Source organism: Ipomoea nil, unplaced genomic scaffold (assembly GCF_001879475.1).
Source record: "Ipomoea nil cultivar Tokyo-kokei standard unplaced genomic scaffold, Asagao_1.1 scaffold2422, whole genome shotgun sequence".
NCBI lineage: Eukaryota > Viridiplantae > Streptophyta > Magnoliopsida > Solanales > Convolvulaceae > Ipomoea > Ipomoea nil.
In genome coordinates, this window is record NW_017618850.1 from 35631 (window position 1) to 51875 (window position 16245).

General features: G+C 32.0%; 1 protein-coding gene across 1 annotated transcript; it reads left to right on the forward strand.

Annotated features, from left to right (window-relative positions):
* The first annotated feature begins 9205 nt into the window (after positions 1 to 9205).
* On the forward strand, positions 9206 to 14991 carry LOC109152467 (putative vacuolar protein sorting-associated protein 13F). The gene is made up of 6 exons (XM_019300167.1): positions 9206 to 9344; positions 11458 to 11544; positions 11893 to 11970; positions 12580 to 12692; positions 13354 to 13415; positions 14917 to 14991. The coding sequence occupies exons 1-6, from the start codon at positions 9206 to 9208 to the stop codon at positions 14918 to 14920; spliced, it is 483 nt and encodes a 160-aa protein (XP_019155712.1). The 3' UTR covers positions 14921 to 14991.
* Positions 14992 to 16245: the final 1254 nt, after the last annotated feature.

A 16245-nucleotide genomic window follows, 5' to 3' on the forward strand; every position in this document is an offset into this window, starting at 1 on the left:
ATGATGGGGTTTGCACTCACACCCTCCATCTACACCCGGGGATGCTAGTTCTTCGTGACAGGTATGTTTTACTCCTTCTATTGTTTCAGAGTCTATGGATCCCCAAACACTGGTTTTGGGTGCGGGGATAGGTTTGTGTGGCTTAAACATGGATCATGTCCCCATCCCCATGGTGTGACACCCCGCAAATCTAAATTCTATTTAGTGATTAATTAAGTAATTAATCCTAATCTAATTGGTGAATTATTCTTCAAATTCAAGAAAATTCAATAGTCGGGGACTAGTAATTGACTAGTCAACCCAAGTCAAGGTGTTGTACCTAAAACATTGAGAATAGTTCCCTTGTTCCCTTACACTTCTTCATCTTAGTAAGGGTAATGAAGACATTTCACCTCATGATTGTATTCCAAGCTAACCTAGAAGACACCTTTCATTCTTTCCCTTATACTTTCAAAACATAAGTTCTTCCTTCTCTCTAGAATTTAGCTAGCTTTTCCTTCAAGCTAAGTGGGGACTTTCCAAGATCTTCAAAGTTTGTCTCCAAGATTCCACCTTTCCTACTCTTGAGCATCTAGGAGGGTAAGATATTTGTTCCTTTTGTGTTTTTAATGCTTTCTAACGTATCTTTTTCTAAAGATGAGATCTTTATGGTCTTTTGGTGTGTTCTTGAAGTGGGTGTTGAAGGTGAACCTTGTTAGGAGCTTTGAGAAGTGTTTTAAGTGAAGGTTTAGTCTTCAAGAGGTAACCCATGCCCTACAAAATCTATTTTGCGTACCGATATGATGATTTCTTGGATATTACATGTGATTTTGCTATGAAATGTGAGTGTTAATGCATTGTCTTGTGAAAATGCATATCTAGAGCTTGTTATTAGGGTTCTTGTATGCCATTGCTTGGCTATTCCTTTGATTCAAGTCATTTTGTTGTATTTTGTGAGATTTTGGGTTTTTTTGGACTTGAATTTGAGCTTGGAGTTGAAAATCCCCGAAGGGATTATTTTGGTACAGGGTATGTACCCGCGGGCGGAACGGCGGGTAGGGGTCCACCCGCCGCCCCACCCGCGGGGTACACAGCTTGTGGGATGTGGTCCCCGCGGGCCGAACCACGGGTGGGGGTCCACCGTGGCTCCACCCGCGGGGTACAATGTGGGTTTGTGTGGGGATTGGTTCCCCGTGATTTTTTTGACTCGGTAATTGATGTTTTGACTTCCCGATGTTCTTTTGTTGGGCTTTTGAGTGTCTTCTTGGTGTTTCATATGTCTTGAACTATATGGTAGGATTCCATGTAGGTTTTTGGTGTCTTGAATCGTGCTAAGTGTTCAACATTGTGATTCATTGAACCATGATGAGTCTTGTGTGTTCTTCGGAACTATGTTTTGTTTATCCGTTTGATCAGCATGCTAGTTGGATGTTGAAATGTTAGCGTGTGTGGTTTGTTCTTCCCTATTGTGGATGATAACTTGTGTTGATCTTCGTTGATGTTGGATCGTAGTCCTTCCTTGATTGACTATGGTTTCATATCTTTGTTGTGATCCATTGATTGATTCCTATGATGAATGTGTGTGTTAGCTGTACCTGGATTGCACGATTAATGGTATGGGACATTAATCACCAAGGTACAAATGTGGTCCTCGTGGTGGCCATGCATGAGTTTGGTGGTTTGTTATCGTGAGTATAGCTCACACGGTTTGGCGGTTTTGTGATGTGATCTTGCAATGTACCCTCGTGTACTTCAACTCTTCAAGTGAGCCTCAAGTCTTCAATTGTCTTTAATGCCTTCAAGTGCCTTCAAGATCTTCAAGTTGTTATTTAAAGATATCATTGTTCGAAATACATGGGAGAGAATTTACGAAGATATCGTTGTTTGAAACTCCATCTCCCAAGTTGGATACATAAAAAATTGTCCAACGTTCTGGCATAGTTTCTATTCGATTTTGAAATGCCTGCACACGGAAGACGCGATGATAAGCATACACATACAGGTGGAAAACTCAGAAATTGGAAAGAAAACCGAGAGAGAATACATACCAACAACGACCGGGACCGGGATGCTCTCTTGTGCTTGGACCAGGAATGATTACGACAATCCGCCATCCTTTAAAAACCTTCATAATTAGAAGGTAAGTTGTTTTTGAATCACTGTAAATAGAACATATAATTTTATTTTTTTTACAATTCTTGTTCTGTTATCTTTGTTCCATGGTAGTATAGAGTTTAGTAATATTTTCGCGAATAGTATTAGGAGAACAAAGTGTAAAAATTAAAAATCATAATGCAATCTATTATATATATATATATATATATATATATATATATATATAAAAGTAAAATCCTCATTCCCAAAATTTCTCCCCAAAACTTAGGGGCATTTGTGTAATATCCAAATTTAATTAATTAAAGAAATTATATATAGGATTAATTATACAAGATTAAGGAATATTTCGTGTGCATATACAAGACTAAATAAATTCCGTGTGAATAATATATATATTTCATAAATATATAGTGTGTGACTAATTAGTTATGGAAAGAAAGAATATTATGTTAATTAATTGATTACTTTATAAAATTTATTTCGTGTGAAGTTTTTCATAACTAAAATTTCATTAATTACAAATTATAAATTCAAATCCCTGTGTATATAATTGCTATATATATATTTCATAAATATTCTGTTTGTGACTAATTAGTTATGGAAAGAATGAAAATTATGATAATTAATTAATTAGTTTATAAAATTTATTCCGTGTGAAGTTTAGTTGACTTAAATTTAATTAATTATACAAATTATATATTCATATCCGTATGTATATAATTACTCTATATAAAGTTCATAAATATTCCGTGTGTGACTAATTATTTATGGAAAGAAAGAAAATTATGGTAATTAATTAATTAGTTTATAAAATTTATTCCGTGTGAAGTTTAGTTGACTAAAATTTAATTAATTATAGAAATTGTATATTCATATCCGTGTGTATATAATAATTACTCTATATATATTTCATAATCATAAATATTTCGTTTGTGACTAATTAGTTGTGGAAAGAAAGAAAATTGTGGTAATTAATTAATTAGTTTATAAAATTTATTACCTGTGAAGTTTAGTTGGCTAAAATTTATTTAATTATAGAAATTACATATTCATGTCCGTGTGTATATAATTACTCTATATATATTTCATAAATATTCCGGGTGTGACTAATTAATTATGGTAATTAATTAATTAGTTTATAAAATTGGAGTCCATCTGATGTTTAGTTGACTAATTAGGCAGTACGGAAATTTAAGAAATTTTTTTTCAAAGTTTATGTTCATATCCGTGTGAATATAATTACTCTATATATATTTCATAAATATATAGTGTGAGACTAATTAGTTATGGAAAGAAAGAATATTATGGTAATTAATTGATTACTTTATAAAATTTATTCCGTTTGAAGTTTTCATAACTAAAATTTCATTGATTATACAAATTATATATTCATATCCCTGTGTATATAATTGCTCTATATATATTTCATAAATATTTTGTGTGTGACTAATTAGTTATGGAAAGGAAGAATATTATGGTAATTAATCAATTAATTTATAAAATTTATTCCGTTTCAAGTTTTGTTCACTAATTAGACAGTAGGGTAATTAAAAAATAATTTTCCATAATGTCATAGGCAAATTACCGTGTATATTGATATATATATATATATATATATATATATATATATATATATATATATATATATATATATATATATATATATATATATATATATATATCATGGTTGTAGTAGGCGCTAGGCACTAGTCGGGCGCCCGGACAGCGCCTAGCGCCTAGGCGGGCGCCAAAAAAATAGTGGTGGACTTGAAGTTTGACAATTTTAATGAGGCTGTTTTCAACATTTAATCAAATAACACATCTAAATAAATGAATTAATGATAATTTCATAAGTCATAACATCAAAACAATGGTTTTAAAAAAAAAACATTAAAACAATATTAAAAATTAAAAATACTCAAATATGAAATACTCAAATACTTCAATCATCCAAAGATTCAAAGTATCAAACTAGTCTACGAGTGTATATAAGTCATATTATATATATGTATGCGCGCGCGCACACACACACACACACACATATAATAAAAAAAATAGGTCGAGCCGATCAGGTTAACTCGACCGAAATGGACGAGTTAACTCGACTAACTTAGACGCAAGGCGGCCAAATCGGCCGAGTTCGGCGCTAGGCGGACGCCTAAGCAGCCGGTAACCTAGGCGGGCGCCTAGGGAGGAAATCGCCATGGTCTAGAGGTGTCTAGGGCCTAGGCGGGGCCTAGACCGAGTTTTACAACCTTGATATATATGTGTGTATATATATATATATATATATATATATATATATATATATATATATATATATATATGTATATGAATGATACAACTCTCACTAAGATTTTCTTATAAAATCAGAACACAATACACAATACACAATACTACGTTTTCCTCATCTACCTACATATTAAAACTCATACACAATACTGCGTGCATCGGTCTAGGTTGAATTCCCATGTAGTCTAATTAGCTTTCTATAATCGATCTCTCTCTTAGAACTACAAAAACATCTATATGCCTTAGGTTAATATGCTGCTATTTTTCTAGAGAATATCAACGCACGCCATTGCACCACCAAACTTTGGAATGCTTATTTCATGATTATAAGGTATGTATTTAATTTATAAATTATTTACAACATAGTTTTTTCTCTTTTATTCAATATCTATTTATCAATTGTAATTAATGAATGATTCCTGTAGGGAATATGCATACATCTACAAATTCCAAAAGAATATATGGACAAATTTGCTACTGTTTTGATCGAAGGAAAAGTGTATGACTTTGAGAATTTTATTGTGCACACATCTCGCGTGAGGTTTAAGATGTGTCAACACAAATTCATTATGAAAGCAAACAGTGAAACGATGATTAAAGTCTCGGATCAAGATGATTTAATTTTTTCCAAAAAAAAAAAAATCATGTTTAAATTTATGGACTTTGGGTCCTTGAAGGCTCCAGGGGTGATGATTGTAACGAATTAATTGGTAAGATCATTGCAACAACTTTTGTACATATTGTTCTTTTTATTACTCTTTCATATAAACACATGTCATTTATTTTTGCAATTTTCCGATTCTATTTTTTTCCCACAGATTTGATTGGTCGTGTAGTTTCGATTTGTGAGCCTAAAGTTCATGTTCATCAAAAACCTCAAAGGTTGATTGATTTTTTCATTGAGGATTGTAGGTATGTGTTTTTGTAAAATTGTTATGTCGTCTTTGTTGGTATAATTAAATATAAATATATAGCCTTAATTATGAGCCTAAAGTTACTCATGTTCATCAAAAACCACAAAGGTTGATTGATTTTGTCATTGAGGATTGTAGGTGTGTATTTTTGTAAAATTGTTATGTCTTCTTTATTGGTATAATTAAATATAAATATATAGCCTTTATTACGAAATCAATTTATGTTAATTCAGGAAAAGTCGATTGAGCATAACCTTGTGGGACGAGTATGTGGATTCGTTGTTGCCGTTCTATAATGTCGTTTTAATAGATCCATTGATTGTTATACTTCAATTGTGTAGGGAAAGGGTGACTGAAGGTGAGTAATAATACAAAGGTAGATTTTAATTTATTTTTGTCAAATATACGTATTTAAAACTATTTTTTATATTAGATGGTGAGGTCAAGATTTCTAGTTCCTATACAGCAACTAAGATTTTGTTCAACTACGAATGTCCTGAGTTTTTCAATTTTAAAGAGAGGTATTGACGCATTTTAATTTGGTCACGCCATATAATATTCAATCGATAACATCTTGAACGATTACAACATATTTGTTTTAAGTAGTTTGCCTAGGTTTTTTACTCATGTGCGGAGTATAAGCTCAACTTCCAGACTCATTGGAAGCGGAACTATTGGAGCTATGTCAAATCATAATATCACAGTAAGTTCTTTAAAGGATATTCATGACGAAAAGAATGTCACAATCATTTAAACTAAATTTATATTACATTCCTTTTAACATACAACTCATGATTTGAGGTGTTTTTAATAAACTTTGTAGGTTGGACAATTTTGGGTGTTCGGAGAAATTCGTGATTTTGAAAACGATTGGTATTTTACTGCATGTACAAATAAGAACTGTGGGAAGAAACTTCAACAAAGTGAGAACAAAATTTATTACAAGCCATGTAACAAACAGTGGTCAGATGGAATCATAAAATATAAATTGGTGATTGATATCCTTAATGATGATCAAGATGGTCAATTAATACTTTGGGATAATGTGTGTACCCCTCTACTAGGGGTCACTGCTAGCGAGTTAAAGGTGAAATATTCTGAGGTTAGTGAAATCACCACTTATTTTTTACAATGTTAATAATTTTATCAGTTTTATAATATCTACTTTAATGTTTATTTGGTTGACATAAGAGGGTTGTATGCCCAATGAGATTAAAAAATTGATTAGAAATAACATGAAATTCAGGATAGTCACACGACAGAAACAATTCAATTATAGAGGAAACGTGACTTCTACTGTTCTTTCCATGGAAAATGATTAGAAAATATGTACTTCAGTCAACAAAGGAGAAGAAGAAAGTATGGTTAGGAAGCTAGCTGATGAAAAAGAGTTCAATGAAAATTTTGAACAAGTTTGTACTATCTTTAACATGTTTTTATAGAGTGTTTTAAATGTCTTTAATGCTAATGTTTTTAATTGTTTAAAACATTAGCATTAAAAACATTTAATTTAAAACATTGTATAAAAACATGTTAAGATAGTACAAACTTGTTCAAAATTTTCAGTGAACTCTTTTTCTTCTGCCAGCTTCCTAACCATACTTCCTTTTTCTCCTTTGTTGACTGAAGTACATACTCTCTCATCATTTTCCACTCCTAGAACAGTAAAAGCCACATTTCCTCTATAATTGTATTGTTCCTGTCGTGTGACTATCCTGAATTTCATACTCTTTCCAATCAATTACTTAATCTCATTGGGCATACAACCCTCCTATATCAACCAAATAAACATTAAAGTAAAAATTATAAAACTGATAAAATTATTAACATTGTAAAAAACAAAGTGGTGATTTCACTAACCTCAGAATATTTCACCATCAACTCGCTAGCAGTGATCCCTAGTAGAGACGAACACACATATTATATTACGTGACATTGTAATGAATATCCTTTAAAGAACTGACTGTGATATTCTGATTCGATATAGCTCCAACAGATCCACTTCCAATGATTCTGGAAGTTGAGCTTATACTCCGCATAGGAGTAAAGAACCTAGGCAAACTACTTAAAACAAATACGTTGTAATCGTTCAAGATGTTATCGATTACATATTATATGACGTGACAAAAGTAAAATGAGTCAATACCTCTCCTTAAAACTGAAAAACTCAGGGCATTCGTAGTTGAACAAAATCTTAGTTGTCGTATAGGAACTAGAAATCTTGACCTCACCATCAAATATAAAAACCAGTTTTAAATACGTATATTCGACAAAAATAAATTAAAATCTACCTTTGTGTTATTACTCACCATCAGTCACCCTTGCTCTACATAGTTGTAGTACAACAATCAATGGATATGTTAAAACAACATTATAGAACGGCAACAACGAAACCACATGCTCGTCCCACAGGGTTATGCTCAATCGACTTTCCCTGAATTAAAACAAATTGATTTAGTAATAAAGGCTATATATTTATTTATACAAATAAAGAAGACATAATAATTTTACAAAAATACATACCTACAATCCTCAATGACGAAATCAATCAACCTTTGAGGTTGTTGAATAACTTTAGACTCTTGAATGGAAGCTACATGACCAATCAAATATGTGGGAAAAAAAATAGAATCGGAAGATTGTAGAAAGAAATGACATAGACTAATATGAAAGAGTAATAAAAATAACAATATGTATAAAAGTTGTTGCAATAATCTTACCAATTAATTCGTTACGATCAACACCTCCTAGATCCTTCAAGGACCCAAAGTCCTTAAATTTAAACATGTTTTTTTGGAAAATTGAATCATCTTGATCCAAGACTTTAATCACCGTGTCACCGTTTTCTTTCATAATGAACTTGTTCTGGCACGTCTTAAACCTCACGCGAGATGTGTGCACAATGAAATTCTGAATGTCATACACTTTTCCTTCAATCAAAACAGTAGCAAATTTGTCCACATATTCTTTTGGAATTTGTAGATGTATGCATATTCCCTACGAGAATCATTCATTAATTACAATTGATAAGTAAATATTGAATAAAAGAGAAAAACTATTGTGTAAATAATTTATAAATACAATAAATACCTTATAGTCATTAAATAAGCATTCCAAAGTTTGGTGGTGCAATGACGTGCGTTGATATTCTCTAGAAAATAACAGCGCATTAACCAAAGCCATATAGATGTTTTTTAGTTATAAGAAAGAGATCGGATGCAGAAAGCTGATTAGACTCCATGGGATTTCAACCGTACGAGGCACTATTGTGTATTGGTTTTATATGTAGGTAGATGAGGAAAACGTAGTATCGAGTATTGTGTACTGATTTTTTTATAAGAAAACTTCACCGAGAGTTGTAGCATTTATATATATCAAAGTACACGGTAATACAATATGAGAGTATTGAAAGAATATACCATATTTTGGATTAATACCATAAAACCATACTTTATTATTAATTTTAATAATATGCATGCGATTAAAGAATCATACCTAATATGCACGATAATGTATATATAATCTTGACGGTAATATATACTTAAAATTGATTTTAGGGTCCGTTGGAAAGTAAGAAAATGACTTCTGGAAAATGTTTTCTTGAAATTGAGTCATTTTCCAGAAAACATTTTTCATTCTACTGTTTGGTTGCACACGGAAAATTACCTTTGTGTGTTTGGTTTACTTTTCGGAAAATGAGCTTTGTATTATTATTATTATTATTATTATTATTATTATTATTATTATTATTATTATTATTATTATTATTATTATTATTGTTATTATTGTTATTAAATATGAAAACAGAATGTGAAGTGATATGAGGGTAAATTCCCTGAAATTAGTACTATTGTTTGGAAAATCACCGACGTCCACGACATCCAAATCGACTCCAAGATATTGAAATGGAGAAATCTTGGAGAAGAAGAGATGGGAAAGTTGCAATATTGGCAAAGCAGCTTTGCAAAGGGTTTCTGAAATGGAGAAATCTTGGAGAAGAAGAGATGGGAAGGTTGCGATATTGGCAGAGCAGCTTCACAAAGGGTTTCTGAAATGGAGAAATCTTGGAGAAGACAAGATGGGAAAGTTGCGATTTTGGCAGAGCAGCTTCGCAAAGAATCACTTCTCGTATCCACAGCTTCGCGAAGAAGAAGCGGAAAATGACTTCCCAAAAAAAGAAAGGGGGGGGGGGGGGGGGGGGGGGGAAGTCATTTTCCGTAAATATCCATTCATTTTCCATTGACTTTAGTGTTTTCCTTCTTGCCAAACACTGGAAATCCGGAAAATGATTTCCAGAAATCATTTTCCGGGTTTCTAAACACACTCTTAATACCACGTATATGAGTAGCATACATAGATGTACACGGTAAATTAAATAATCATACCTAATATGCATGGTAATCTATAATTAAAATTATTTAATACCATACCTAATATAGACGGTATTATCTAATTAAAATTGATTTTAATACCATGTATATGATTAACATACATATAGGTTTACACGGTAAATTAAATAATCATACCTAATATGCATGGTAATACCTAATTAAAATTATTTAATACCATACCTAATATAAATGGTATTATCTAATTAAAATTGATTTTAATACCATGTATACCAGTATATGATTATCATACATAGGTGTACACGGTAAATGAAATAATCATACATAATATGCATGGTAATACCTAATTAAAATTATTTAATACCATACCTAATATAGATGGTAATATCTAATTAAAATTGATTTAATACCATGTATACGATTAGCATACATAGGTGCACACACTAATTTTTTTTTCTTCAATTGACTGATTTATTTCTGGCAAACACAAGATAATACCATACCCAAATATTACTATATACATAATAACATACTTTATTATTATTTTTAATACCATGCACACCATTAAATAATCATACCTAATATATAGGATAATACCTAATTAAAATTATTTAATACCATAGTAGTTAATATACACGGTATATGATTACCTAATTAATATTTATTATGGTTATAAAATCATATTATGGTTTTACGTCCATAACTACCAAAAGTTAGGAGGCGATAAGCTTGTGATGACACGGATCCCTCGCATGACCACTATGTGCCTAACTATAACTCTCCCATTAATTACATCATAATTATTATTATTATCATTATTTACTTTCCTCACAAAATTTTCATCTAATGAATTGAAAAAAATGGATAGATTTTCAATTCATTGAAATTAACTCTGATGGAAAACCAATTAATATTATTTTAATATATTAGTTTATTATAGTTGGGGAAAAATTATACAATTATACAATTAGTTATATAAAATAAGGTAAAAATTTTGTGATATAATAGTAATAAAAATTTTGTGATACAATTAGTAACAAATTATAAAATTAGTTATATAAAATAAGGTAAACATTACGGATTATTTACTTGCTAAAAAATTTTGAGTGAATTATTTTATTATAAGCAGCAAAATATTAAAAAGCAGAAACTACATAGGTTGTATTGTGTAAATTATTGAAAATATAACAGAATATTAAAAACAAAGTGCAGAATATGAGTAAAAATAATAACAAATAACATAACAAAGGCATGAGTTTAATAGATTAAATTGTTGACACATTCCTCATTATTCATCTCTAAGTGGACTCCTCATTATTTGAATCCGCTTCTTTAGAATCCAAAATTCCAATTGGATCATATGATTTATACTCTCCAGCTTGAGGGGAGTGTTGAAGGCAAATTATTGTGTGGACCATAACAAAAAGTACATTTTTAATATACTAAATGTATATTATTTATGTACTGAATGTACATTATATAATATAATGTACACTCAGTACACAAATAATGTACATCTCCTGAATACAATGTACATTTTTAATATACTAAAAATACATTATTTTTGTATTGAATATATATTATTTCATAATATACAAAATATGGTCTACACAACTAGTGTGGACCATAGTTCACGCAATAATAATGGAGTGTTGAAATCCTAGGCCCTTTTAAAAATAGGCCCATTAGGTTATAGTTTATTCCTAGTTAGGTATTCTTGGTCCTCTTATTCTACTACATATACATCATTCAACAACCCTGCTAGGAACGGACTACATATACACGCTTGTTGTTGGAAATGTTTGAAGGTTTAGTTTGGCTGTTGCTATTAGGTTACCTTGGCCAATACATTCGGGACATTCAAACGGAGCAGCTCAAGATTACTCTGTGGAATGGTAATTTGCTGATTATTTGAGAAAAGCACTCTTATCCACTCTGGTTTACAAGTAATAGTAACAAAATTGACGAAGGGGAATTTTTTTTTTTTCTTTTCTTTAATGTGATTGCATTTGGGCATTTTCATTTCTTTGTGCTGCGGTTTGAGCTTCTAATGAAAGTTTAGGGGTAAATATTTTGATGGTTGGCAATACATAACAAAGGATAAAGCAAATACTTTTTTCTCTCTTTTAACTTTTTAATTCATGTTATATTTGTGGCATATCTGTATAATGATCATTTATAGCTACTTACAATAATCTGAATTTTAGATAAAATTTACATTAACAATCATCTTACTATCGCAGAAGAAGTATTATTGGAAAATGTTAAGCTGATTCTTGAAGCTTTTGATTACCTTCAGTTCCCATTTGCTTTAAAGCAAGGTAAATTCTCTGTACTTTTTCCATGTATTCTGCTAATTATTCTAGTACAAGCGTTTTTAGAATGCTTTAAAAACACCATTTAGTTATTACTTGCCATAATTCCATTATAGTCTTATAGCTTGCAGCTATTGCTGTATCTAAGCTTAAATTATGCTTATGGAATTTTGTTCTCCAATTTGCTAAATTTACCTTAGCTTGCAACTGTTTGCTGTATGGTATTGTGGGAATTTAAAAGAACAACACTATGAAAGTTATAAGCTGCATTATTTTTTGGGAGAGGGTGGGTGGAAGCATAGATATTTTGATATGTGTACTGAAGGTAGAAAGTCAAGTTTGTCAGCACTTGATACTTTGATGCCATTGCAAGCCAACTAAAATAGTGTGACCTTTGGCTTTGTTATATTCATCTAAAACCCAAACCTGCTAAGTGAGTTATCACAGATAAATACTTGTGCAATATCCCCCAATTTAATAAAGAAATTATAAAGGGGATGAGGGGGTCTAAAACTTATTGAGAAGGTAGTTCCTTTGCCGTTTATGATCTAGGATTTATGGTTCATGATTATGAGTTCAGAGTACTAAAGTGTCTAACTTCATTTATGTTTATAGGTCATGTTTGCAAGTTGAGTATTAGGATTCCATGGAAAAAGCTTGGCTGGGATCTTGTTATAATCATCTTAGAGGATGTATTGATCTGTGCCTCCCAAGGAGATGAAAAAGAGGTATTGTTTCACCATATATAGCATTGATATCTAATATGTTGCACTTCATATAAACCACTATTTATGCTTGTTTTCCTTTTAAACAGCTTTATTATAGTAGCTATTAATTAATAGCCCGATTTTTATACATGATCCTAATTAAATGCTACCTAAGAATGATAACTATAGTTATTTAGTAGAAAAAAAAGTTTCAATAAGTAAAGCGGAGTTCCCTAGTTAATGGTATGCATTCAACAGAAAGAAAGGAAAAGATACAATGCTGAAATGCAGTAGGGGAAGAATAGGATTCAAATAATATATAATCTGACTTTTAACCAGAAAGGTCTAGTTTAAAGGAAGTGTTTGAAACATTAAATGCATGACAATAGGAAAGAAAATTAGATTTAAATGAAATATAGATATTGAGATTTGAGAATAATTTAAAGCTCTAGCTGCCAAAACTGTAGGACTCTTAGACTTCCCGCTTACTACATCAGCCCTCAAGTTTGCTGGTTATGGTGTTTATGCTGCTGTGCATTCTTTTATGGTTGTTTCCTTACATCAGCCCTCAAGTTTGCTGGTTCTTGGTATGTATGTTGCTGTGCGTTCTTTTATGGTTGTTTCCTTTATATGAATTTTAATTGATGAACACTGCATTGATTTATTCATTTATTTTTTCCAGGCAGTGACTGTATTTGCTATGAAGTTTTCAAGCTTGACAATTATGAAGCAACATTTTCCTAGGTATTATTCTATTTTTTGACGCACTAATTAGCTAAGTGCTCTCTGTAGTGGATAAATATAAAATAATAAATGTTTACTTAATGGTTTAAACTTTTAATTTAGGTGGAAATCCTACGTGATACCCATCGATTCATGTGTTTTGCCCATAAAAAAAATCCCATTCATATTAAGCTTTTAGTAGAGGTGGAACACATACTTATACTTTCTTCCTTCAGGAATAGTAGGAGGAAGTTGAAAACCATTATCATATCTGTCATAAACCTAATGTTTCAACCTTAGGAGGTTGCTTATGAGATGAGAGAAAAATAGATGAAATCTTTTTAGTATAATGCATTAGATTTTCTTCATACGTCTTACAAATTGATGAGCATGATGCTTTATTTGTGGTAATTACTTGCAGTAATACTTTTTTTCCCTTTTCATGGGAATCATTCGCAGTTTGCGCAATCCTTCCCGTTTTTATGAGTGACTAGTGAAAGATGTTTTTTAGTGGTAGAGTTGTGTTAGAGGTTATTTTCACACTGGATATCGTCCACAAGGAGTGACGGAAGGGAGTTGACTTAAGAGGAGCTAATCACAAGTTATAACCGAGTATATAAGAGTTAGGTCAACAATCATGTAGGTTGAGATCTTAGATTCAATCGAAATATGCACTAGACTCCTAAGCAAACACAGGCGAAGGAATAGAAATATTTAACAAACAAGAATAGAAAGGAGGGACTCAGACTTGGCTATTAAGTCTTTGATGTAAAGAGGAGTTATTCGTGAATGTGCTACAATCTCGATACATCAATACATCAATACTCCACTCTCATGGTTGCGTAATACTAGTTGGGCAATCTATCAAACACTTAGCATACAAGGCTTCTCTGTCCCTTCCTTTGTCAAGGTAAGTTCAAGATTGTGAGTAGGGATGGCAACCTTAACCCGAAACTAGTGGAGTAGTGGGCTAATTTGACAAAATCGAAAACTTTAAGGGTTAGGGTTGAAAATTTTAGCCCGATAAGCCCAATGGCTTGAATGAGCTAGTTTGAGTTTTCGTGGCTGACCGAATAGTTTGAGCTAGTCAAGGTTACTCATTGTTTCACAAGTGATGTAAAACAAAATATACATGAAAGTTTGTACATAAGCACATATTTAGTATTTTTAATTAAATTTAAGCAAATCTTTAGTATTTTACTATTTTTAATTAAATATTAATACATATGTTATTAAATTTATTACATAACAAATTATTTTGTATTGCTATATATTATCTAATAGCAGAAAATCTTTTTGCCAACCTTTTTCATCCCTCCACTTGCCTTCCTAAGTTGCTTCTTAGTTCCTACTTTGTTTGACAGTTGATTTTACATTCCTAAAATTGTTATCTTCATATTATCTGCCAAAATGCTAGTTGGTATCTACTTGTTACCAAAATCATTTGATGAATGTGTAAAAACGAATCTGTTGCCTCTCTACATTTTTATTCTTCATAAAAACTCTTGTTCATCATTATCAGGTAAGTGTTGAAGATGTGATGCAAATGCTAGACGAAATAGAGAAAGAATCTGACATTGATGAGACCTTATGTTACGGATTGCTACAGGTAACTATGATGCATAGAATAGACTTGCGTAACGTACACTGTCAATTTAGTGGTGCATGTAAGTTTTATTTTTTTCTTGGAAGTTTAGCTTAAGAATACAAGAAGAATTGAAGAATTAAATCAATCATTTTTAAGAAATAAGAATCACATAATAAACACGTGCAATCTTGTTCTTTATATTGGTCTAAAAGATTTTTTTTTGTCATTTTAAATTCTTAGTTTCTGTTAAGAAAAAGTTTTCTCACACTGTTTGCAGGACGTTTGTTGGTCCCGAATGGGTGGCGAGAAGTCTAGAGGGGGGGGGGGGGGTGAATAGACTTCTCTAACTTTTCCAATTCTTTCGCAAAACACACAAGGCAAATAACACTATAATTATATCAACTCTAAGTAACAGGCATCATCAAGATAAACAACTTAGAGTGTGCAGCGGAATAGGTAGCGGTATAGTGTTATGCTTAATAGTGTGGTGCTCAAAGAGAGATTCTAAACATGCAATACGTTAGAAACACTTAATATGGTTCTAAGATAATGTACGCAAAGTTTGGCTCGCATTCAAACGTGGGAACTATCAAACCCAGACAGATAAAGATACGCGATAAATCGTAATCGGGTTAGTTCGCAGTTAGAATAAGCATGCACAAAATATATGAGCAGTAAGTAAATAGAGAGAGAGATTTATAGTGGTTCAGAGGTGGTGTAATCCTCCTAGTCCACTCTTCTCCTTTTCACTTCAAGGAGCAAATTCACTATTCTTCGATCACCCAGATACAATAGTGAATAAGTGCCCAACGACACTTCTCCGAGTGCTTCGCACAAAGCTACACTCCTCCAAGGTTTTTCGCAAGCTCCTCTTGTTACTCCGCCTCCCCGAGTACTTCGCACCAAGCTGTACTCCTACACCACGAGAACTACGCATAAAGCTACGTCCTCCAAGGGTTTTCACAAGCTCCTCTTGTTACTCTGCCCTTCACCACGAGTGCTACGCACAAAGCTACACTCAACCAGGGTTTTTCACTCTCTCTAGTTACTCCGCCCTCTTTCTACACTCAGTAGAGAATATTACAAAGAAATAAAATTTCTCTCTCACTCAGACTTGAATTTTATCGTGTATAGCTCAATACATGACTTGATGATTGATTGGATATTCTTTGAGTTTGTATACTGCTCTTGTTCGTGATTCAAGTCATTCAATCTCTACTTGTCTTCAAGTCTGCTTGGACAATTTATAGCTAGTGAAAAACT

Coding starts and splice junctions, on each gene's coding strand:
- LOC109152467 (XM_019300167.1), top strand. CDS start 9,206: ATGGAGAAATCTTGGAGAAGAAGAGATGGGAAAGTTGCAATATTGGCA. Junction 11,545..11,892: donor CAAGATTACTCTGTGGAATG/GTAATTTGCTGA, acceptor TTACTATCGCAG/AAGAAGTATTATTGGAAAAT. Junction 11,971..12,579: donor CCCATTTGCTTTAAAGCAAG/GTAAATTCTCTG, acceptor TTATGTTTATAG/GTCATGTTTGCAAGTTGAGT.